This window comes from Mustela erminea, chromosome 11 (genome assembly GCF_009829155.1).
Source record: "Mustela erminea isolate mMusErm1 chromosome 11, mMusErm1.Pri, whole genome shotgun sequence".
In the NCBI taxonomy this organism is placed as follows: domain Eukaryota; kingdom Metazoa; phylum Chordata; class Mammalia; order Carnivora; family Mustelidae; genus Mustela; species Mustela erminea.
The window spans coordinates 10,900,324-10,927,212 of record NC_045624.1 but is presented as its reverse complement, the minus strand read 5'-3'; the positions used below and the strand labels follow the sequence as shown (position 1 = coordinate 10,927,212).

The 26,889-nt window shown below is 38.2% G+C and overlaps 2 protein-coding genes across 3 annotated transcripts in view; both read left to right on the top strand.

The window, feature by feature from the left end:
* LOC116569527 (olfactory receptor-like protein OLF3) overlaps nucleotides 1-26,889 on the top strand; it is a 45,937-nt gene that overhangs the window by 17,717 nt on the left and 1,331 nt on the right. The window contains exons 1-2 of one of the 2 annotated variants that reach the window (XM_032305821.1): nucleotides 2,798-2,878; nucleotides 17,656-17,789. The gene's annotated coding sequence lies outside the window, so the exon portion shown is untranslated. Of the gene's footprint in view, nucleotides 1-2,797; nucleotides 2,879-17,655; nucleotides 17,790-26,889 lie in introns of those variants that run through there. The other variant, XM_032305822.1, reaches the window with a different exon arrangement.
* On the top strand, nucleotides 6,173-7,126 carry LOC116569529 (olfactory receptor-like protein OLF3). Its single transcript, XM_032305823.1, has one exon. The coding sequence runs from the start codon at nucleotides 6,173-6,175 to the stop codon at nucleotides 7,124-7,126; it is 954 nt and encodes a 317-aa protein (XP_032161714.1).

Sequence of the window (26,889 nt, the reverse complement as noted above, 5' to 3'; positions counted from 1 at the left end):
AAAAATTGCAAACCATGTATTGAACTGAGGGCCATTTTCTAGAATACATAAGGAATATTCAAATTTCAACAGTAGAAAAACAAACAATTGAAAGTGACATAAAGATCCATTTTACTGAATCAGATAGACAAATGGTAAACAAGCCCATAGAAAGACTTTCAACAGTTAGAACTGTTAGGAAAATGCAAATGAAATAAAAATAGTGACAATGCCAAGTGCTTACATGGATGAAGACAACCTGGATATTCATGCATTGGTGACAAGAATGTTAAAAGATACAGACACTTTGGAAAATGGACTGGTAGTTTCTTAAAAAACAAAACAAAGCAAAAAGTCCAAATACTCTAAATATACAACTACCATACAACCCTGCCATTGTACTCCTGGGGTTTTCCTATTCAAATGAAGATCATACACACCCCAAAAACCTGCATGTGAGTGTTTGTAGCAGTTTTGTTGGTAATAGTTCCAAACCAGAAACAATCTGGATGTTTTTCAACCTGTGAATAGTTAAGCAAAAGGCAGTACATACATACCATAGAATATTCATCAACAGTAAAAAGGAATGAACGGTTGATATACACAAAACCTGCATGAATCTCTAGAGAATTATGCTTGTGAAAAAGCCAGTCCCAGAAGGGGTATTCTATATTATTCTATTAATATATAACTCATCAATTTCCAAAATTATGGAGAACAGATAGATAGTGATTACCAGAGGTCAAAGAGAGGGTAGGGGCTGCATAGAAGTGGGTTTGGCTATGAAAAGAGAACATGAGAAATTCTTGTGGTGATGGAACATCCTGTATCTTGACTGTATCAATGCCAATATCTTGTTATATCATAATATCACAATATCATGTTATCATATCATATAATTTATATAATTATAGCCCGTTATATATCACGTTATCTTATATTGTACTATCACTTTGTAAGTTGTTACCATTGGGGCGAATTGGGAAAATGGCATAAGAGTTACTTCTGTATTATTTTATTCAACAACATATAAATCTGCAATCTCTATAAGCACAAAATTAAATTTAAAAAGTCTGAAGGGGGTAGAAGTTTTACCTTTCTGTATTAAGGAACTTGGATGATCTTAATTCTTCTCCATTTTTTTTCAGTAGTTGCTAATACCTCCTTTATCAACTGTCTGTACATTTAGATTTTTAAATCTATCTATGTGATGTTATTATTTTTGGAACTTAAATAGTATCATGAGGAATGTGCTAGGATCAGACTTGCAATGATCACAGAAGCCCAGTGGACATAGTGTGTACATCAGGGGAGGGAAGCACATCTCTTCTGTATCCAGAAGAAGTAAGGGCATCTGGAGCCAAAAGCAGAGAATTGGTGTTTCCATCAGACTTAGATGCAGCCTCGGTCACTGCTCCCTGGATTGGGGCCTTGAAGGCTAACATCAGGTTTGGGCTCTAGGAGGACATCCTCCAACCTCAGAAGGCTAGCTTCTCTGACTGTTTGGAATGACCTAAGGCTATAATGAAGATGTGAGAGGCAGAGGGATGGAGAAGAGCCTTCCACAGGGAAAAGGGCAGGGTGGAGACCCTGTCCTGTGCATTGGGAGTGGTGGCAGCAATTAACACTGTCACGCAGAAGGCTCCTGGGGGGATGTGTCAGCCCTCCCCTGCAAATGCAGCTGCTGCCAAAGCTCATTAGGTCTGTGTGTGAGCTGTTTCTGAGCTCTCATCAATGTCCTCCCAGTAGTGTCCCTAGCAATGGCAACTAGTCCCAGGTGACTGAAGCATCCTGGGGACCCAAGGAATTTGGGGTATCTCTTCTATGTGTCCAACCCTGTGTTGGAGGGAGAGCTCTTAAGAACAGTATGAACCTAGAGGAAAGCAGACACACCTCCTCTGTGAGCACTGATGAACATCTGAATGGCATCCACAGCCTGTGGGAATGTGGCCTTGAAACAGAAATGATGTGACTTGTTAGGGACTTGAATGGGAGGCATGAAATACGACTGGTGAAATCTTCTCATCTTAAGTATTATAGAAAATGTGGTAAAATGACTGTGCTTTGCAGGAGCATGAAGTTTGGGTATAATTTTACAACAAGCTTCTCAATTCCAAAGCTCAGTACTGACAGAGAGAGAAAGACACTTAGGGAGAAAGCCCAGAAATACAGTCTTTCATTAGGTGTTGATATTGGTTAACAGGATGTGGGAGTATTCTATTACATTTCAGGAAGATAAATTACCAATTTTTTAAAATCCTCCTATCTCAGTTATTTCTGAAGGGTTCGATAATCATATGATTTTCTTTTTTAGTAATAGTTAAATGAAGATGTAAGACAATTAAGGCTATTTAAAAACCCTTGACACAGAGAATGAACTGGAGGCAAGATTCAGGTGTCCTTACTCATCTCAGGGTTGGTTTTTCTTGAGCTGGCTGCAAGATTGCACTGTGGAGACTTGCCAGACAAGAGGGAGTTATATTGCCATGAAAACGCTAGTCCTAGCCACTGGAAACAAGAAAGAAGAAGAAGAATTTATATGAGACCATAATACAATATGTCACCAAAAGTGAATGTCAGGTTCATACATGTTTGAGAAACTTGGTCTTGGTAATTAGTCTCTGATTAAGTGAAAAGTCCGGTAACCAAATCCGGATAGAAGTTAACAAGACAACAAAAAGAATAAAGTAATTTCTTTCAGGATGCCAAACCCATGTTTGAGATACCAGCCACCCAAGCCACCCATAGGTTCTCTGTTTTCATACATTAGGATGATGCAAGCATTCCTGCTCTGGATGGATGCTCTCAGTGTCTACATCACCAACACTTCAGTCAAGAGTCAGAGAAATCTCTCCCTAAATGAAAGTGCCATTTCCATGGACAGGTCAACTTGTTGAAGGTATGGCTCCGAGTTATTTTGAGCAGTGTGAGAGAGCTATCTGTAGGTTGTGGGACCTGCCTTCATGTGTTCTGCTTCTATATTTGGAACTTTCACTTGTCCCAGACAAGACTGGAGCTAAACAAGCTCCCCAACATCCAAGGTCATGTTGATTTCAGGGAAATGGATGGATTTTCTTTATTTAAATAAAAAACCATAACTGATTAAAGTTGAGCTTTCTAATTAGATGTATTAAGTTAGATAAAATGTGTTTTATTAGGAATCTGAACACTTGTTTTTGGTTTGCATATCTCTGTCTTAGAGAGAAAGCATTTTGGTTCTATTTGCTGTTTGTATTAATAACTGGATAATGAGAGAAGGCACATGGAGGTACTTGAACTGGGGCCAAAGTTTCTGTTTTAACAATGAAGAGTTGATGTCTGCATTCATGCCTGAGGCCTGATTTTCCCTATAATTTCAGGGTCATTCCTGATGCCTCTTCTATCCGAATGGGTCCCAGTTATCAACTGCTTTGTGACCTATTTTAAAGGCACAATAAGTTCAGGTCATTCATGTTTTAAAAGTCCCATTTAGAATAATTACTATACAAAATTCACAAAGAAAACCATTTCAACATAATACTGAAAAGAAATTTTAAAAATAAATAAAAACTTTAAAAAAAAGGGGGGCTAAATTACTATTATTGGAGTTTCAAGCATTCATGATAGGAATGAGAAAAAGGAGAAAATTTATAACAGAATATTTCAATGGCACCTTGTGTTTTATTCATTATGGTTGCAATAATTATCCTATATCCTATATCCATCACAATTCATAGAATCTAGGAATCTGAAAATCTTTCCTCCATAGTTCTCATGTCTAAGGAGATGAACTACACAGGTATATCATTTTTTAAATTTAATTTAATTTTTTCATTGTTCCAAGATTCATTGTTTATGCACCACACCCAGTGCTCCATGCAATACGTGCCCTCCTTAATACCCACCACCAGGCTCACCTAACGCCCCACCCCCTCCTCTCCAAACCCTCAGTTTGTTTCTCAGAGTCAGTCATCATATGGTTTCACGTACTTGTGGAGCATAAGGAATAACATGGAGGACATTATGAATAGGAAAGGAAAAGTGAATTGGGGGAAATCGGATGGGGAGATGAACCATGAGAGACTGTGGTATATCATTTTTAAATGCTATGTTCTGAAGAGGCAACACAAATTGTTCAGTTTTGAGTAAATAAATCTCAAAAAGTACATAGAAAGGTGTGGTTTGAGGATTGTTGAGTATGAGGAAGGTATGACCCAAGGATGTAAAACAGGATTTTATTATTATTTATTAATTATTATATATTAATGGAATGGTAAGTACCTACAGAAAGGGCAGCTGGAATTGGGACAGTTACTGAGAAGAAAACACAAAATAGTCTTGTACAGGAGGAGAAGCTATCCAGACTGCTGCTTAGCTGTGTTCATTGTTCACACCTGGCTTTAAACAAGAGTTGTGTCCCTTGTCCTATATGAAAAGGATTTGGGCATCTTGTTTCTCCTGAAAAAAAAAAAAAAAAAAGGAACAAATAATCTCAAAAGTGTGTCTTACCTGTTGACATCAATGAGTAGCACAATTTTGGGGATGTGTGCTAGCCCCCTAATTCAGTAGAGTTGACTTCTCAGTTCTATCTTTCTAACACTAACACCAAGCTGTATTTTTCTAACACAAAAGATTGAGATGTGTAGCACACTGTCTACCATTTCATTGTGCATCTGAGGACAGACTAAGAATCCAGCTCTATTTAGCTGAAAGCTGATCCAAAGTAATGGAAAACAGTGTTCACTGCAGGTGTTAAACTCATCTGACTGACCCATAGTTCCTCCTTCACTTGGCTTTTCAAATATAGATACAATTTCTATTTTCTTAATCTCCTAGGAATCCAGGAAACTCTATAACTGTAGAAGACAGGTATATTTGATTATCAATTATTTTGAATTTAATTATTTTAAAATCAAGGCAATTGTCTTTAGAAATAAATATTCTTTTGGTGGGTTAAAAATAGTTAGTTGACTGGGGAACCTGGGTGGCTCAGTGGGTTAAAGCCTCTGCCTTCGGCTCAGGTCATGATCCAAGGGTCCTGGGATCGAGCCTCACATCAGGCTCTCTGCTCAGCAGGGATCCTGCTTCCTCCTCTCTCTCTCTCTGCCTGCCTCTCTGCCTACTCGTGATCTCTGTCAAATAAATAAAATAAAAATCTTTAAGAAATAATAACTAGTTGACATATATATGCAAGACATTGAAGTATTAGCAGGATACTTTGGTAAAACACTTTGGTCTAAAACACACCTGTAATAATAAATGCTGAAATTCATAAAAGAAAAGACAGAGCATGTCCTCCTTACTGAGTATTTGGGCACTCCCTTGTCTGTGATTTTCTTAATTGTGTAGGCAGTTAGATATCTCAAATCTGTATGTGCACAGAAGTTGTCTCATTTAATTTGCATTTTGTGTGATTATTCTAGTGTTAAACATAGGGTGGAGGGGATGTGAAGAAAGTGCATTTCTTTCTCTGTCTCTTCCATGGAGAAACTCATGTCATGATACCTAGTGCTGAATACTGCTGAAGTCCCATTACCAGTAACAGTTTATAAACAACTTCCTAATAAACTATCTACATTTGACCTTAAATCTACCTCTGAGTTATGCAACATCACATTTCATATATAAAAACTTAAGTCTCTAACCTAATCACATATCAGGTATGTCATAAAAGAGGATTCATATCCAGGCTCTTGTTTCCAGATCTGTCCATGAGACACTAGCCATATTTATACTATACATCTTCCACATCTGAAAATTTCTCTCATTTTTTTATAAGTCATTTATTCTTTTTATCATGTTTGTTGTAGTAGATTTATGTAAGGTTGTTCTTTACTTTGAATCATGTTTGTGTTCATTATTTATCACTTGATCCCCTATTGTCACCCATAATCCTCTCTTGACCTGGAAATTATGGTAAGTTAAAAAGATACAGAGCTCTGAAAAATCACACTGCATTATCTCCAGGTCTCCATGAAATCCCTAAGACTATCTTCTCAGTTTAAAAGAATGGCTTTTTCTCTTATGTAGAGTAGATATAATGCATCTTAGGATCAAGCCTGTCATCATGGTGCATACATGATCAGAAGCATCTGGCTGACTGACAGGTCTTACACAATAGGCATCCTTTTAAGAAGTTATTCTTACGGTTCTTTAATTCAATAGTTTCTGCTCTTTCTGTCTCCTTCTGCAGATTAATAATCCTATTGTTTTAATGGACACAGATAACAAGACTTGGGTAAGAGAGTTTATTCTACTTGGTCTGTCCAGTGACTGGGACACACAGATCTCCCTCTTCATCTTTTTCTTGATCATGTACATGGTGACAGTGCTGGGGAACTTCCTCATCATTCTTCTCATCAGACTGGACAGCCGACTCCACACTCCCATGTACTTCTTTCTCACCAACCTCTCCCTCGTTGATGTCTCCTATGCCACAAGCATCGTTCCTCAGATGCTGGCGCATTTCCTTGCAGCACATAAAGCAATCCCATTTGTGAGCTGTGCAGCCCAGTTATTTTTCTCCCTGGGCTTGGGTGGGATTGAGTTTGTTCTACTGGCAGTGATGGCCTATGACCGCTATGTGGCCGTGTGTAACCCCCTGAGATACTCGGTCATCATGCATGGAGGCCTCTGTATTAGGTTGGCCATCACATCCTGGGTTAGTGGTTCTGTCAACTCTCTCATACAGACTGTAATCACCTTTCAGCTGCCCATGTGCACAAACAAGTATATTGATCACATATCATGTGAAATTTTAGCTGTGATCAGGCTGGCCTGTGTAGACATCTCCTCCAATGAGATCGCTATCATGGTTTCTAGCATTGTTCTGCTGATGACACCTTTCTGCCTGGTTCTCCTATCCTATATCCAGATCATCTCCACCATCTTAAAGATCCAGTCCACAGAGGGAAGAAAGAAAGCCTTCCACACCTGTGCCTCTCACCTCACAGTGGTTGTCCTGTGCTATGGCATGACCATTTTCACTTACATCCAGCCTCACTCCAGCCCCTCTGTCCTTCAGGAGAAGTTGATATCTGTCTTCTATGCCATTTTGATGCCTGTGCTGAACCCCATGATTTATAGTGTAAGGAATAAGGAGGTGAAGGGGGCTTGGCAGAAGCTACTGGGGCAATTATCTGTGTTAACATCAAAACTAGCAACTTGATGAATCCTGAGCATCACTTAGAAGAAGGAGCTCTGCCTGTGTTTTCTTCCATTTGACTCAGATATGGCAGTCATCATCTGCATTGCCTTGGCAACCAGGAAGGAGATGATGGTACATGTACTGGTAATGCTGGGTAGAGGAGGCTGGAGGTTGGGTTGGGGTATGAGGTGTGGGTGTATTTCTATGTCACAGCAGCATGTTCGGTGAAGTTGAGCACAGCTGTAATAGAATTTCCCACCTTTACTCAATCTCCATTCCTATGGCCTGAGAGTACAGTTTGCTGTTTTGATTTGTTACATTGTTTGTAATTGTGGACCTATTCATGGATCTTACCTTGGACCGCTGGTTCTTACTCATCAAATTTTGTATGAAGTTACCGTGTTTCTACTGTGGGGAAAAGCATTTTCACATTTTAGACTCAAAATACTGCACAGCATATGTATCCACATCCAGTAATTGTGTGAGTCCTTGTTTTGAGGAAAGAGATGCCATAGAGGCTGTTAAGATATTTTTGTGCTGGGCGCCTGGGTGGCTCAGTGGGTTAAGCCGCTGCCTTCGGCTCAAGTCATGATCTCAGGGTCCTGGGATTGAGACCCGCATCGGGCTCTCTGCTCAGCAGGGAGCCTGCTTCCTCCTCTCTCTCTCTGCCTCTCTGCCTACTTGTAATCTCTCTCTGTCAAATAAATAAATAAAATCTTTAAAAAAAAAAAAAGAAGTAAAATTAAAAAAAAAAAAAGATATTTTTGTGCTGGACCACTACTTGTGAACATAGCATCTTGTCTGAGTTCTGGAGGTACCTCAGGAGAAGAGCATCAACAGAAGGTCTTGTTTTATAGTGATAAGATTATAAGTAAAGCTGTTTGTACAAGACAGCTACTGGCCAAGGAAAAGTAACATTTGGGGCACTACTTGACAGTATACAAGCAATTTGAGAGGAATTTTATTGCATATGTAAGAGGTACCATTTAAATATTAAAACTGTCTAATTTCTGAAAAATCTATAACCTTTTTTCTGAGACTTTAGGAACAATAGGCACATAAAATATGAATTAACATATAAAATATAAGAGGTACAGTTAATCTGAGAAAGGACAGTGTTCCAAGCCAAAGCCACTGAAAGATAATACAATTTCAATATGTATTTTGGAAATCAGGATAGTTTGGTCAGCTGTGCAGTGTTTCCCTGTAGTCTCTATCTGAACACCTTCACCCCTTCCTCCTCCCACACACAACAGGACCCTAGCTGACCTTTGTAAATTAGTGAGGTGGAATATGTGAAACTGGACCTCATTTATGAGAAAATATCTAAGTAAGGAACAAAAGGGAGAAGAAATATTGTACAAGGGTTAAGGAAGGGGAAAGAGGAGAAAAAAATGGATAGTAGCTCCTCTTCTCACTCACTTGAAAAAATTCTCGAAGTTCTTTCTTCTGGTGTTTCAGATTTGTAGTTTTCCCCTTTCTGAACACATTATCACACAATCTCAGTGATGATAGTTTGACGTTTCATTTAATCGAGAGTCCATTTGATATTTTAATTTAATCTAAAATAATCCAGTTTTAAAATGTGTGATATTGGTGCATTGTCAAAGGATGTCAATGCTAGTAAACTAAATTTCTCTTGGTATTAATTCAGGAAATATTAATGGAGAATCTAGTATGTGTTTGTAACATTGAATGGTTTTTGAGACATAATAGTGAATATGAATCATTCCTGACCATAATGTAATGTAACTACATAGCAGGTATGATAGATGATGAAGCAATTAAAGTGCAGTGTGATAAGTTTCTCAGGTAATGAGACTTTGGGGTAATTGCAGAAGTCTTCCTGTATGAAAGAATGAGAAAAGGTCCTGGTGGAGATAAGGAAAGTGAGAATGAGTTATTGAGATGACAACAACTCAAGTAAAGTAACAATGGTGAAAAGTGCAAAGCTGGAAGAGTGCACAAGAATTTAAAAAAAAAAAATGTCCTGAAGCTGGTTTACAGGGCAAAGAAAATTGAAAAATTTGTGAAGATGAAGCAGGCAGGTAAAGAAGGGTCACATTACTGAAGGCACCAAATGCCAAACTATCTTTTACCTTTACTACCAGCATTGTGGAGGTAGTAAAGATTTTTAAGCAAGGGTATTGTGTGATAGAAACTTACATCTTTGTACTGTATGGTGGCTAACACAACATAATAAAATAAAAAAAAAAAAACCGCAAAGAAAAATTTTAAAAAGAGAAAAAAAAATCTTAAATCTTAGAATTACCACTATTGAAAATGATTCAGAGGAAGAAGAGATTAGAGGCCAGAAGACCAGCTGACTGACTGTTGCAGTGATACTACTGAGACATTAAAGGAATCTGAACTAAAGTAGTGGCAATGGGGAAAGAGAAAAATCAAGTCAAATTACATGACTTAACAGCTTTCAAAGTTGGTTTACAATGTGTTCAAACTTAATTGACATCAGCTGAAAAACAGACTGAAAAATATATGTATATATATTATATCTTTACACATAGCTCATGGTAGCAACAAACCAAAAACCTATAATAGATCCAGAAAAAATAAAAGATAAAGGAATCCAAACATATAGCTGAAGAAAATCATCAAATCACAAGGAAAGAGACTGAAAGAATAAAAAGGAGCAGAGAAGCCCTATATAAACTGGAAAATAATTGAGAAAATGGTGATGTATACATATGTCAAGAATTATTTTATATGTAAGTGGCCTAAATGTTCCAGTCAAAGGACATAAGGTAGCTGAATGGATTAAAAAATCAAGACCCATCTATATGCTGTCTACAAGAGACTCACTTTAAATCTAAGACACATGCAGTGGCGTAGGCGTGGCTATGCCATTTATGCATGTGCCTTCGGCTCACAATTGAGCCCTGCATTGGGCTTCCTGCTTAGCTGGAAGCCTGCTTCTTCCTCTCCCTCACCTGCTGTTCCCCCAGCTTAGGCACTTTCTCTCTCTGTCAAATAAATAAAATCTGTAAAAGGAAAATAAAGAGACATGCAGAATGAAGGTGAAGGGCTAGAAAAGAGAGTCCATGCAAATGGAAATGAAAAGAAAGCTGAAGTAGTAATAGATTTTATTTTATTTTATTTATTTTGTTATGTTATGTTAGTCACCATACAGTACATCATTAGTTTTTGATGGAGGGTTCCATGATTCATTGTTTGTGTATAACACCCAGTGCTCCATGCAATAAATTTTAAAATAGATTTTAAAACAAAGATTGTAACAAAAGACAAGGAGGACATTAAATAATAATAAAGGTGTCAATCCAAGAAGAAAATGTAACATTTGTAAATATTTATGCTCCCAACATAAGAGCACTTAAATATGTCAAACAAATATTAATAGATATAAAGGGAGAAATCGACATTTATACAATAATAGTAGGAGACTTTAATACCCATTTTCATCAATGGATAGATCATCCAGACAGAAAATCAATAAGGATGCATTGGCTTTAAACAACATATTAGACCAGATGAACTTAATACATACCTACAGGACACTCTCCCCCAAAGCAGCAGAATCTACATTCTTCTCAAGTACACATGGAACATTCTCCAGCATAGATCACATATTAGGTCATGAAACAAGTCTCAGTAAATTTAAAAAGATTCAGATCATATCAAATATCTTTTCTAACTACAATGTTGTAAAACCAGAAATCAGTCATGAGAAAATTTGAGAAACATTAATAGGAACTACCACTGTTTTGTGGTAGACACTAAACAGAATGCTAGTAAACAACCAATGGGTGAGGGAAGAAACCAGACAGAAAAACAAAAAATATCTTGGGACAAATGAAAATGGAAACACAACTTCCCAAATTAATGGAATGCTGGTTTCACTTATTTGTGGAGCATAACAAATAGCATGGAGGACAAGGGGAGTTAGAGAGGAGAAGGGAGTTGGGGAAAATTGGAAGGGGAGGTGAACCATGAGAGACTATGGACTCTGAAAAACAATCTGAGGGGTTTGAAGCAGCAGGGGGTGGGAGGTTGGGAGAACCAGGTGGTGGGTATCAGAGAGGGTACGATTGATGGAGCACTGGGTGTGGTGCAAAAATAATGAATACTGTTATGCTGAAAATTAAAAAAAAAAGCAGTTCTAAGAGGAAGTTTGTAGCAATACATACCTACCTTAAGAAATAAGAAAACCCCCAAATAATCTAAATTTATACCTAAAGAAACTATGAAAAGAATAACAAAAAAACCCAAAGTTAGTATAAGGAAGGAAATAATGTAGATCAGAAGAGGAAAAATAAAATAGAGCAAAAAGTCAATTGAAAATATCAATGAAACTAAAATCTGATTCTTTGAAAAGATAACAAAAGTGACAAATCTCTAGTCAGACTCATCAAAAAAAAGAGGACTCAAATAAAAATGAAAGACAAGTTATAACTGACATCATGGAAATACAAAGGATCAGAAAGACTACTATGAACAATTATATGCCAACAAATTGGAAAACCTAGGAGAAATGGACAATTCCTAGGAAAACAACCTTGTAAGACCAAATCAAAAAGAAACAAACAATCTGAATAGACCTATTACAAGTAATTAAGATGCATGTTATCTGAAAAATCCCCAAAGTCCAGAACCAGACAGCTTCACAGGTGAGTTCTACCAAACATTTAAAAAGAAGAATTAATTCCTATTCTATTCAAATGATTCCCAGAAAAATGAAGTGGAAGGAACACTTCCAAACTCATTTTGTGAGGCCAACATTAGCCTAATGCCAAAAAGCATACAAAGACAACACCCACCCCCCCCCCCCCCCACACACAATAAGCCAGTATCCCTGATGAACATAGGTTGGGAAAATGTTCAACAAAATGTTAACAAGCTGAATTCAACAAAACATATTTTTGAGAGAGAGAGAGAGGGTGGGTGGGGTGCACAGGGATGGGGAGAGAGCGAATCTTAAGCAGGCTCCATGCCGAGTGTGGAGCGTGATTTGGGGCTTGATGTCACGACCCTGAGATCTTGACCTGAGTCAAACATTGCATCAGACAAATGTCAAGAGTCAGACACTGAACCAACAGAAACACCTTAGGTGTTTCAATAATACATCAAAAGGTTAATATACCACAATCAAGTGGTGTTTTCTCCAGGTATGCAGGGATGGTTCAATACCTCCAAGTCAATCAATGGGATTTATCACATTAGCAAAATCAGGAATAAAAATCATATGATTATTGCAATAGAGGCAAAAAGGCATTTGACAAAATTCAACATTCATTGATGATAAAAACTCTCAACAAAGTATAATAAGAAGGATATAGAAGGTGTAGAAGGAACATAACTCAGCATAATAAAGGCCATGTATGACTAACCCATAGCTAACATCATACTCAATGGTGAAAAGCTAAAAGCTTTTCTTCTAAGATCAGAAATAAGACAAGGATGCTCAGTCTTGCCATGTTTATTCAACATAGTATTAGAAGTCTTAGGCATGGCAATTAGGTAGGGGGAAAAAGGACATCCAAATTGGAAAGGAAGAGGTAAAATTATCACTATTTGCATATGACATGATACTATATATAGAAAATCCTAAAGATGCCATCAAAAACCATTAGAACTAATAAATGAATCACTAAAGTCACCGGATACAAAATTAACATGTGGAAATCAGTTGCATTTCTATATAATAATAATGAGCTATTAGAAATTAAGAAACAAACTATAGAAATGATCCCTGAATTTAGGAACAGTTCTACTTACAATTGCATCAAAAAGAATAAAATTGCTTCGAATAAATTTAACCAAGAAGATGACAGACTTGTACTCTGAAAACAAAAAAAACACTGATGAAAGAAATTGAAGATTTTTTTCCATAAATAAGTGGAAAGATGTACCATGCTTATAGACTGGAAGATTTAACACTGTTAAATGTCCTTACTACCCAAAGCAACATACAGCTTTAGTGCAATCCCCATTAAAATACCAATGGCATTTTTCAGAGAACTAGGACAAAGATTCCTAAAATTTATATGGAACTACAAAAAACCCTGAATAGCCAAAGCCATCTTGAGAAAGAAGAACAAAGTTGAAGGTATAACTGATTTCAAAGTATACCACAAAGCTATAGTAATCAAGAAGATATGGCCTAGCATGAAAACAAATACATAGATCAATGGAATGAAATAGAGAACCTGGACATAAACTCCTAAATATGTGGCCAGTTAAATGAAAAAGGAGGCAAGAATGCACACTGAAGAATAGACAGCCTCTTCCATAATTGACGTTGGAAAACCTGGAAAGCCACATGCAAAAGAGTGAAACTGGATCACTGTCTCATACCATATGCAATTAAATTCAAAATGGAAAGATTTGAAGATCTGAAGGTAATATCTGAAAACATGAAACTACAACTACAACTACAAAATTTTTTAAAAAGGCATTATGGTCTTTTGAATTGGTCTTGGCAATATTTTGTGGACTAGTTTGCTTAGGCAAGCACAATGAAGGCAAAAATTTTAAAAATAGTCAAAGAAACCATCAGCAAAAGGCAGCCCATTTAATAGGAGAAAATATTTACAATCATATATCTGATAAGGGTTTAATGTTAAAAATATATAAAGAACTGTGCTCGCTTCAGCAGCACATATACTAAAAAATATATAAAAAACTTATACAACTCAATATTAAAAATCCCACAAACAACCCATATAAAAATTGGGCAGAGAGCTTGAATATGCATTTTTTCAAAGAGGACAAAAAGATGTCAAATAGGCACATGAAAAGATGCTCCACGTCACTCATTATTAGGGACATGCAGATCAAAACCACAATGAGATATCACCTCACACTGGTCAGATTGGCTGAAATTAAAAAAAAAAAGAAGCAACAGATGTTGGTGAGGATGTTGAAAAAAAGGAACCATTATGCACTATTGGTAGGCATGTTAAGTTAGTGCAGCCACTCTAAAACAGTATGGAGATTCTTCAAAAAGTTAAAAATAGAAATAGCATATGACCCAGCAATTCCACTTCTGGGTATTTATCCTAAGAAAACAAAAATACCAATTTGAAGAGATACATATATACCCCTATATTCATTGCAACACTCTTTACAATAGCCAAGATATGGATGCTACCTACATGTTCATGGACAGATGACTGAATTAAGGAGACATGGTACATATATGCATTACTCAGCCATTACAAAAAAAAAGAATGAAATCTTGCCATTTGTGACAAGGACGGAACTAGAGAGCATTATGCTAAGTGAAATAAATCAAAGAAAGACAAATACCACATGATTTCACTTCTGTTTGGATTCTAAAAATCATAACAAATTAACAAACAAAACAAAACAGCAACAGACCCACACAGGGAGCAAACTGTTGGTTACCAGAGTGGGGAGAGGTGGTGGGTAGGTCAAATAAGTGAAGGAGATTAACAGATACAAATTTCCAGCTCTAAAATAAGTCATAAAGATGTAATATATAGCGGGTGAATAGTATCAGTAGTATTATAATAAATTTGTATGGTGACAGATGGTAACAGCATTTATTGTGGGGATCATTTCATAGTATATAAAATTTTTGAATCACTATGCTCTACACCTGGAACTAATTGATATTGTATGTCAATTATACTTCAGTTTAAAAAAAAAGAGATTACAGAGGAACACTTCATCTCTCAAATTGCAATTCTTATACAGACCTACGCCTTTAAAATGTCACATTTTGTCTGAATGTTCTGTAAATTGTGGAATAAACTGGAAAACTGACCACCATGGACACAGCCCTTTATATACAATAGTAGGAAAAGAAGTGAAAGAAGCAGAAAATCAGTCAAAAATACAAATGTACTCATGACACACAAAGAAGAAAAGTGTGAAGATGCTGCACACTCATTTCTGCATCTGGTGGACATGTTTGGACTCTTTCTCACTTTTCTTCCCAGGATCCCTTTGCCTTCCGTTGGCCACAAGGTCAGCAGCCCAGGTACCTCTCTGGTCCTGCTCCTCTGCTTCCATGCTCACTGATTTTTTTCTCAGCTCAACCAAGTCAACTCATAAGCAAACTTCATTTCTGTTTCTGTGTTCTTCATATCCAGTCTGTTTACTTAATTCCTCTGTGCAGCGTTCAATCTTTATGGAAATTCTCATGCACTTATGACCCTGTCCATCTCTTCTCCTAGATCCTTAAACTTATTTGCGAAAGTTATCTAAAACCCCTGTGTGATTGTTCCTATAACCAAGTACATCTGATTCTGGTTCTGTTAATTCCTTTGTTCAACGACACTGGCTTTTTTTTTGCCTTTTCCTCTGACCTTTCGTTTGGACGGGCAACTGAGTATTTTGAGTGTAGAATAATAAACTAAGATACGTAGCATTATGCCTTGAAATGGGCACATCTCTTCTGTCCATGCTGTGGTCTTGCTTGGTGAGGAGAGTGTGGGAGTCAATGCACTCAGGGGTTGAGTGGGGCTTGAGTTTTGTTTTGCTGTGATCATCCCCCTCTACCAACAAATTAAGTTTCTGTATCAGGACTTGTGCTTAGTGTGGGGTGTCCAGGGCTTGGAGGGCTTTTCCCGGTGTCGCTGAACCACCCTAAGTTGTAGGTTCTGCTGTGACGCTGCAGGTAGAGAGAGCATCTGTGCACAGGCTGCTCCTGCCCCCTGGTCCACAGCTGTGACTTGTTCCTCAATCTTGCTGGCCTGGGGTGGACAGTGGGGCTTTGTGCCTTTGTCCTGGCTCTTTCTCAGTCTCAGGCACATCCTTTGCCCCTTTGTCTCAGGGTTGGGGTCTCCTTAGTGTTCTTTCCACCTCTGCAGCCTGAGGAGATGGCTCACTGTGGTTTCCTGTCCCAAGGACCCTCGAGAAAGAGTGTTTTGTTTTGTTTTCTCTTCTCCTCCCTTGGTAATGAGTCTCCACCTGTCTCTGAGGGAAGCAGTTTGCTGCCCTTTCCCCAGTGGCTCAGGCTTTTGTTCAGGATGCAGGGAGAGCCTGTGCCCAGAGCATGCCTTCTCCTGCTGTATAGCTGTGGTGCCTTCAACAAACCTGCACCATGAAGGAGACTTTCTCTGCTCTCCACTTTTCCCTGAACATCCTTGCGGTGCTGTCCCAAGTGTGTGGAGAAAATCTTGAGGACTGGTGGGCGCTCCTCTTTTTGCTGTGGCTCGCAGCCATTCTATGCTTCTAGTAACCCACCCTCAAACTTTAGCCATTTGTTAAGGCCATTCTCATGGGCTTGTTTGCTGGTCTTGTTTACCACCAGGCTCTGGCCGGGTGAGTAAGAGCGCCCATCCTCTCTCTCCATGGATGTGCCGATCTTCCCTGAGATTTCATGCTTTTGGGTTGCCTGTAATCTCAGCTCTCTGATGATTCTGAGAATAGCTATGATTCTGTAGTTTAACCTTTCTTGTTTTAGGAGGGAAGCATTGTTCTTTCCAGGTTTTTACAGCCTAAATAGAAGCTAGAATATGCTCAAATACTTTATATCTTTTCCTTTAAAGGAGATTGTGTTCTTTAGAACAGTTTTAGATTCATAGCACAGTTGAGCAGGAAGTACCGAGTGTTCCCATATATTCCCTGTCCCCCTCTCCGCTTTGCCCCTAGAAACATCCCATACCAGGCAGTACATTTTCACTTACTTTTAAAGGTATATTTTAAAAGAAAAAATATAAGTTAGAGATGTGATAATTTACAGGTAAGTAATAATATAAAATGCGAAACAATGATTTTTAAGCCAAGGAATTTAAGGAAAATAAATTGTTTCTCTGACAGGAGCTTACCCAAATTATATGTGTAGAGTTCACAGACAATAAGTCATTATATTCATGTTTGCCTTAGAAACCAAGACTTCACATTGATTATATATGCTATTGCATTTGTCACAAAAACTCCTCAAAAGAACGATGTCGATTCCCAGGCAGTCACTGATGAGATGACCTTCCTGGGCAGAAGAGAGCAATTCTTGTTTGGGGAACAGCAGGAATTAGAAAATAGGTGGGGGTTCACAGGGAAGAGAAGCAGTGAAAACTGAGATTGTGGTTGACTTGGAACCTCTTCTGTCTCAGTTAGTTGAAATGTGGAATTCAAGTCATTGGAGACTGTAGATGAAACATTTGTGAAGTGAATAATGGTAGAATAAAGTGTTCTAATGAAAGATTAATGTAGCCGTGGTTTACAGAATGAATTGCCCCGAGAATTCTCAAATTCATTCTCTCAGAAATACCTGAAAGGCTCATTAGGACACAGTTTGCTGACCTTCCTGTGTAGGGTCTGATTCAGTGAGTTTGGGCAGAGAGAAGGCTATCACACTTTGAAATGCAATGAATTATTGGGCTCTCTGGTACAAATACTGAAACAACAGCAGTCAGCCGCATTAACAAGGGAAAGGAAATTTCTATGGCACAGATGTTTTGAGTAAGAGTGATATAACTTGCTGAGTGAAGGAAGTAGAATGAAAAGAAAGGTGCCCTAGGTCTGGAGCAGGAGCAGAAGCAACTGAGAGAACTATGGGATCTTTGCCAAGCTTAGCATTTGGGAGTTTTCCTTTTTGTCTGCAGATGAGTGGAGAACAGCAGTGATGTGAGCATCCGGACACCGTCCCTACAACACTTTCAGCCATGGAATTTTTCCTGCTTTCCTCAGAGAAAGTATCCAACCAACTCTGTCAATCTATGGGAGTTCAGAAATTCAGGTGAGGAATGAGAAATGTCTCCACTTTCTCTTTCTATTGCTTAGAACATCACAGAAACTTTGTCAGCGTCACTGGGTGCTAGAGTATCGGACATTATAGTGACAGGGCAGAATGAATGAGGGGACAAACAGGATGATATTCACACTGGTGAGAATAAAAGATGTGGGTGATAATTACTAGACATTAGGGAAATAGATGAGGTGACAAGTGCATGATGAGGGGACACATATGTTGGTGGAGGAACAGATAAGCAGGTGACTGAGTATGGAGATGGTTATAGACAGTGGGTAAGTGTGTAGATATGTAAATGATGGTACTAGCATGACTGGGTATTGGACTTGAAGATGAATGGACAAATAATTCACTTACATAAGTATTGCTTGAAGAATGTATCAGAGATGTAATGTGACTGCAGTCTGTTAAAATTACATTCAATCTTCCATAAATATTAAAAATTGAAGAAGTATAGAAAATTGACTGAATTAATGATTTTGTATCTCCTTTACTTTTCGCTTTTTTCCCCTGGAGACCATAAAACTTTATTTTTATAGATCTTGAGTGTTTTTCTTTAGTAATCTTTTTTTAAAAAGATTTTATTTCTTTATTTGACAGAGAGCGATCACAAGCAGGCAGAGAGACAGATAGAAAGAGAAGGGGAAGCAGGCTCCCTGCTGAGTAGAGAGTCAGATGTGGGGCTCGATCCCAGGACCCTGAGACCATGACCTGAGCCTAAAGTCAGAGACTTACTGACATACTGAGTCACCCAGGCACCCCTAGATCTTGAGTCTTAAATCTTTTTATACAGTGATATTATTTTTGGAACTTGGTTAGTTCTATGAGAGATAGACTCTCCTCACAGTTCATCAATCCTTGTAAAACTCTCAGTAGGTCTAGTAGGGTCTCTGCCCATCTCAGGGGAGTGAGGGACAATGACCCTTGTTCAGGATAGACAAGGGTATCCAGGAGCTGAAGGAGACACTTGGGTTTTTTTGTTTTTGGTTTTTGTTTTGCTTTGTTTTTAACCAGGTTTGGTTGCAGATCTAGTCACTGCTCCGTAAAAAAGAGGCAAGAGAACTAAACATCAGGTTTAAGCTGTTGGAGAATACTCTAAAACCTCAGTAAGCTGGCATCTTTGGCTTTTTAGAATGATCCTTAGCTTCAGGGGATTGCTGTTTTCTTCTTTAAAGAGTGGAGAACAACAGACTTCACAAGGAGAAGAAGGGCAGCATGGAGACCCTGCCCTTGAGAACTAGAAGGGGTGACAATGATGGACATTCTAATGCATAAAGCTTCCGAAGGGAGACTGTCATCCTCACATTGCTAATTCACACACTGCTGCACCTCACTAGGTTTATGTTGGAGACAGTTGTGGGGCACCGGTGAACTTTCTTGCAGCTGTTTCCCTCACAATCTAAACTAGTCCCAGATGAGTTCTTAGCCAAGAGCCTAGGAAGTCTGGGACTCTTATCTCTCTGGTGCATGACTTTGTTGGAGGGAACATTCTTTGGAAGCCAACATAAACTGGGACTGAGGTAGACACATCTGTTTGTCAGGCACTAATCAATGTCTGAGAGCTCGAATGGAGGCACCAACAGAGGGGGGGTGTACACAGATGTGTCTTGAGGGGCAGAGATAGGACTGATCTGACTTGTTAGGGACTTTGGATTAGGATACAAGCCACAAATGCTGCAATCTTCTCACCCTAAATAATATGGCGAGTATCGTAAGGTGATTCTTTCTTGAAGCCGGGGGCTCAGGTATTGTTCTAAGGGTTCTCAAGGTTGAACTTATGTACTAACAGAGAGAAAAAGAGAGAGTGAAATGGGGGAGATGCAGAAGAGTATGGTTACTATTTGGAAACTGAAGATAGTAGGGAGGATTTCTGCATCATCTTTGGGGAAGACCTAAGGGACAAACCAGATCTGTAAGATGATAGTTAGGTATTGTATTCATGAACATATAGTAGGAGACTATTAAATTTCCAAAAAAGATAAATTGTTAATAACTATGCAGTCTCTTTTCTCAAATTTACCAAAGAGTTTGTGTACAAAGTATTTTGATTTTCCTTTTAGTGTTGGAAAATGGAAATATAAGATGAGTATATGGATTGTTCAAATCCTGTAACACTCAGAATGTGAACTGGGACTAGAACTGAGGTCTCCTGACTCTCATTTTTGGGGTTAGTTCCTCTAGATGAGGCTGTAGGGATTGCACTGTGGGGACATGGTAGATTGAGGGAATTATACTGCCATAGTCTCCCCACTAGGGACAAGACACACAAAGAAGCTGTGCATTTACCAAATGAAAGCATAATAAAACATCATTCAAGGTGACTTGAGTCTTGCATATATTGGAGAAACGGAGCTTCAGTAATTGCTGATTATGTGAAATGACAGGCACCATATCTAAATGGGAAGTAGCAAAATGGTTACCTTCTGAAAATATAAAACCTGTTTGAGATCACCCTCCCAAGTGATCCTTGGGTTCTCTGTTCCAAACATTAGGTTGTTGCAAACAGTTCTGCCCATGATGAATGCATTATATGTATACAGCATCCAAGTGTTTAGCCATAGGTCTAATGAATCTTTCTCTAAAATAAAGTGCTATTTCTATTGACAATTCAAGTATGTAAATATATGGTCTGGTTTATTTTGACCAGCATTAGACAAAACATGTCTGTAGGTTGTGGGACTTACCTTCCTGTGCTTTGTTTCTGTCTGCTGCAATGAAGTTGTAGAGGATTCCAAATAGGAAACAAATACTATTAAGATTCAATGGAGGATTGCAAAAAGTGGGCATAGACTTTCAGAGGAGAAAAAGCTTTTCCTCCCTTAGCTTTAGGACATTATTGATGTAATCATTGGGGGTAAGGTGGAATATGGGTAGTGGGCTTACCATAAGCCTCACTGTTTCAGAATGGATTTTTGAGGCTGATCCAGTGTTTTGTCCATCCATGCCCTCTTTGAATTAGCATGAATTATGGGAAGATATATGGTTCTGAAATATAATCCTGGAAAGTGAGGCACTGGGGTATCCTGTAGTATACATACATCCTAAGTCTGATCAAATCAATATTTGTCTCTTCAAAGACAAATATGGAGAGGGACAAGATAACTTCTTGAAGTAGCCAGCCAAAAGAAGTGGAAAAAAAGTTGTTAGTTTAAAATGTTTACACATGATAGTAAGAGAATGAATTTGGCAATGAATGCTGAGAAAGTATATGAAACCTTTCACCCATTGTGAAACTCTAAATAGTTCCATCCTTACAAAATTTAATCAAGTATTTTGGAGTGTTTGTCCAAAGAGTAACAGTGGAAACTAAATGCAATTAAAAATGATGTAAAGCATGAGCAGCAGCAACTGCAGACATCTCCAGCGAACCACAAGGAATGATCCTGTATATGTGGCACAACGTAGTGAAAATTCTGTTAGTGCTTGTTAGATTTTGTCTGTGGGTCAGGTTTCTTGTTTTACTTGATGAGCAGTTGCTCCTAGTTTTTCAAGGGCTTATCAGTTCTATTAGAGCAAGAATCTGGGGAGGGTGTGGTAAAAAGCTAAATGGGTGTTTTACTACACTGAAAAGTCATATTGTTTCTTGAGGCAAAACCCTTCCTCTCAGGCATTCTGCAGAGCTCAGTGAGCTCAACATGGAAGAGGCTCCCATCTGAGAGGTCTACTGGTCAGAGTTTAAGTAAATTATGACAGGTGAGTTGGAGATGCATTGTTTCCATGACTTCCAAATGCCATGTGTTTACAAATTTTACCAAAAATTACTGCCTGAGAATTTACCCTATTTCTAATGGGCAATTTTATTAGAGCATGGACCGTTTTAGTACAAGGTAGACCTTGGTATAGAGAGTTACAGAGACGGCATGAAAATATTGGGCTTGTAAATGAAGGGTTAGAAACAAGAGTAAGATAAAGGGAGGCAGGAGTAAGCTAAAGCCAAATTTTATCTGCCCCATGGAGATAAAGGGCAGTCCTGGCTTTTAACATCAGCAAGCATTGTTGTCTGAATTATTCACTGTTCAGTCTTGTTCAGATGACATGTACTTTCAACAGAAAATGTCATCAGGTGGTAGGAGATTGAAACAATAAGAAAAGTAATTGTGGTTGAATTTAAGGAGGTGGAATAGGTTAGAAAAATAACATTTAACTTGTTATAATTTACATCAAGTTTATAACAGAAAAAAATAACCGTTTCCATGGAATCAATGAATAGATTTATTTTTTAAAAAGATCTTAATGGTTGGCTAAAATTTAACTTTTAAATTAGGTGTATTGTGTCATATAAAAGGTGTGTGAGAAATTTTTTCACCTACTTTATGTCTTCATTTCTTTGTCATGAAGAGAACATTTTAGTCCTGATATATTTGTGTAACTAATAATTACTGGATAATGGGAGGAGGCACCAGGAGCTAGTTTTAGCTAAGGTCTAGAAATGTAATATTTTAACTGGGAAAATCTGATCTTGCTGTCTATTCTTCACCCTGGACTTTTTCTGCAACATCGGAGTCATTTACATACTAGTTCACAAAAAGATTATTTGCTTTGTATTGTAAAACTTCCATTTAATATTTTTCATATTTAAATATGTCCTCAAAAGGAGATGTTCCACATAAAATAACACATTTCAGACATTAGCATCAGTATCTTCCAGAGAAAATTTTTCATTGACTATTTCTGTGGCATCTTTCATACTAAGTCACACAGTATGCTCTATTTGTTATGGCTCTAATAATTATCCTACATCCACCCTACCTTGTAAAACCCAGGCCTGATGTCCTTCCTGCAAGGTGTTTGCGTCCGAGGAGATTAATGAAGGAATATGTCATTCTTTGATACTATGTTCTAAACAGACAGCATGGATTATTCATTTGTGAGTAGACCATGAGAGCTCAAAACATATAGAGAATGGTTTGGGATTTTTGAGGATATATGTAAAATAGTATTTTGTTGTTTATTAAAGGAATACTGTGAATCTGGCAAGGAAAAATAAAGTAGCTACAGTTAGAACAAATTCTCAGAAGAGAGAACAAAACACTGTGCAGGAGGAAGAGCTAAATAGATGTGGCTCTTAAGTGTGGTCATTGTTCAACACTGGTTTGAACATCTGCTGCCAGCTTAACCCTGTACTAAAAGGTTTCTCTTATCTTATTATGCAGACAAGTAGAACAAACATTCCTACATTTCTCCTCTGTTTTTTGACCTCAGTGAAATATGCATGCTCAGGGAAAGCTACAGATCCTGGCTTTCTGATAGGAGTGGTGAGGTCTGAAGTCTTCATCTGGCACTCAGTCCATTTTCCACCGTAGGCCAGGAATGGAACCCAGCTAAATTTAAATGGAGCCGCTCCTAAAGTAATAAGGTGATCATATTAACTGCAGGGCATGCTAAAAGCATCTGATGAGCACATGTTTCCTCCTGCATTTGCCTTTCCAAAGGTGTATCTATTTTCTTTACCTACTATGAGTCCCAAAAAGGGCTCTGTGAGTGTGAACAAAAGGTATACTTGGATATAAATGATTTTGAAGTAAGGCAGTGGTCTTTGGAAATGAATAGCAGCCTCAGGAGGTTAAAGATAATCAGCTAACATATCACTGAAAGTTACTTGAGTATTAACAGCTTATTTTAATAAAATGCTTTGCTGTAAAACACAAAGTATGATAATAAATGCTAGAGATAATAAAAGTTAGAAATAGAACAAGACCAGATTGGGATTGTGTGGAAATTCTTCTGTGTGGGAAAACCTTAATTCTATGTACATGTAGACATCATAGATATGTTTGTGTGGGGAAGTGATGGAAAAACACTTGTATCTCCTGATGAACTTGGAGGGAGCATGTAAGAGTATGGAGTGGGTGGAGGTGGCGTCGGGGACATTTATGAGGGTGCCCTGCACTCCACGAAGTGGGGTGTTGAGGGCAAGTGTTTAAGTGTGCATTCACACTAGGTGAAGTGGGGAATATGCAGTAAAGCAAATGAAGAAAGAGAATTTATTCCATGGAGTGGGGAAGAGGAGGAAAAAGTCAAGCATGAAGTGTTGGGAGAGTGGGAGAATTTTTGTGGTATTGACAGAAATGAAGGAGTCAGGAGGGACCCCATGTGTGGGGAGGTTAGAGAAAGCCTTGGTGAGACATTTATGAGACAGACATTCATTGTGGTGTTGGGGAAAGCACCTGGGCCTTCAGAGGGAAGTCCAGGAGAGAAATGTAGACTTGAGGGTGAGCTGTACACAGCTGATCACAATTATTCTTGTTAGAAATTACAAGCCCCTCAAGAGAAAAAACCATAGAAGAATACAGTCGGTGAGCACAGAACTGACCAGAATTTCACAACAGTGGAGTGGGAGGGTTTGGAGAAATCCCCCCAAGAATGCAGATAAGGAAAACAGATCAGAGGTAAGTGAGGACAGAAGCACAGGATAGAGTCATGGGTTTGAAGGAGAAATATTTGACAGTGTTAAAAGTTAAACAGTGGAAAATCAAATGAAAACCTGTATATTTGATATGAGAAAGTTATCAGTGATCTTTAAGAGTATAATTTCCATGATGTAGTGAAGTGAAAACTATATTTTTATGACTCAAAGGATGAATCCTATGAGGAAATAATTCCAGCAGGTAGACACCAATCATTTGAGATTTCTTGATGTGAAAGAGGAAATAATTAGGATGATAAATAGCAGATTCCTCTTCCCATATTGAAAGGTTGTGTGTGTGTGTGTGTATTTTTTTTTCAGTGAGGGAAAGGGAAATGAGAGACCAGAGAAACTCAAGGATGGCAAAAAGAGGAAATAAGTGAAAGAATAAGATTCTTATTGAAAGAGATAGATGAAAAAGATAATGAAAGAGATAGAGAGTATGAAATCAAAGGTTTAGGTCAATTACCATCGCCAAATAATGGATACCTGCCCTGATTCAGTCATTAGTATAGGAAGGTTGGATCTTCAACTCCTTACTTTCAGCAATTACCCTTTTATTTGGCCAATATTATCCACATTGTACCACTGAAGAACTGTGAGACAGGTTGCGGTTGGGTGACTTGCTTCAAGTCCCAGGAAACAGAAAAGAATGGGTTCAGGACACAGACTGTTAAGCTCTGAAGCTCGCACCTACAGTGAGATGTGGTACTGTTGTTCATTTGTCATGAGACAAGGGCTGTAGTAGAGAGATATGCAGGGTGGGCAGGAAGACCAGAATGAGTCATGGTCTGGCTTGTTCTCCAGGCAGCTTGCACATGCAACAGGGGGGTAGTGATAAGATGACAATCTGTTCTGTGTCTTTTTCATCTACATGAACCCTAAGTATAGGAAAGTGTAATACTAACTTTCAAATCTCAGCATCTAGCAGCAATGGCACCTCATGGATGTTTGCCAGATGAGTAGAAAAGGAAACGTCTACTTTCTGTTGCAGATTTGTTAAAATTCAGTAACAGCTAACAGATTTTTTTTTTCTTGAGATTTTGGAATTAAATTTGCATGTCATCTTTGAGGCATTTAGTCTGACCGTGACTGAAGAACAGCCAATTTAGAGTGGTGGTGGAAGGTGTATGACAGAGCCAAAGAGGAGGAACAGTTGAAACGGGATATCAGTTAAGCAGAGTTTATGAAAATGTATGTGACTGAAACTTGAAAGAGATGGGCATTTGGGGGAACTGCTTGTTTTGATTCAACCTTTATCAGATAAGAGAGTAGAGGCATAGATAGTCTTACTGTTCTGCTCACAGACCCTCGGAAGACCCCTATGGAGTCTAGGACAGGCAAGCAGCTCTATTTCTGCCCTCAAGCCCTTTTACTGCCTTTTCCTTACTTTAAAATTTTTTTTAGAATTTTAACAGTTTCTGTTTAGTGTTCAACATTGATATTGTAACATACAGTTCTACTTAAGAAGCTTTTCTAGGATGAAAGCAAACACAAAAGAAACTCCATTCCGGCATTCATCTACATACATTCATACATATATTGTACTCGGCTTTTGTCAATGATGAATGTACCTTAAACAATTGCTTCCCTTCCTCTTTTATGCCTCTATCAGAAAGGACAAATACCCAACTTTTGTAGCAACAGGGATGGGACTGGAAGAGATTATGCTGAGTGAAATAAGTCAAGCAGAGAGAGTCAATTATTATATGGTTTCACTTATTTGTGGAGCATAACAAATAGCATGGAGGACAAGGGGAGATGGAGAGGAGAAGGGAGTTTGGGAAAATTAGAAGGGGAGGTGAACCATGAGAGACTATGGACTCTGAAAAACAATCTGAGGGTCTTGAAGGGGTGGGGGGGTGGGAGGTTGGGGGAACCAGGTGGTGGGTATTCGGGAGGGCACATATTGCATGGAGCACTGGGTGTGGTGCAAAAGTAATGAATACTGTTACGCTGAAAAGAAATTAAAAAAAAAAAAAGAAAGAAAGCCAAACACCCATACTGACTGTCTTTTCCTTTATTTTGAGCCCATAAGCAAAGGATATATTCTTAAGAATATCAAGTTGAGAAGAAAAATAAAAAGAACATAATTCCCTTTTCCTTTTGATCCTACTGAGGGCTGAATAGATCAGGGTTATAAAAAAGACAAATGATCCCCAGTCCCTCAAGGTGACCAGTCATCCTAAAGTCCTCAGTTCTATTATAGAATGCCTCCAATTTCATTTATATCTGAGTTTGTGGAGTTTATACATGGTAAAATCCTTTGCTATTCTTTCTACTACAAGGCAGAGGTCATGTTACTACTAATTACTCAGACTAATATAGTACTATTATTACCAGTCCAGTCTATAAAGTACTTTCTCCAAAGTTACCTACATTTCAGCTTGAAAGTGTTTGTGGGTTGTATAATATTGTCCTGTTTCATATATGAAAGTTTGTCACTAAACCACAGTAACAAAGCTGTTAAATAAAATCAGTTTTCAAACCCAGCTTCTCTGATTAACTTTCCACAAGGCCCTGCTACTTCCCAAAGAGTGAATTCCTGTCTCTTGTAATAGATTTATCCATTTTATCATGATGGGTAAATAGATTTATCTATTTTATCATGATAAAATGGATGATTTGTCCATTTTATCATGATAAAATGGATGATTTATCCATTTTATCATGATTAAGGTA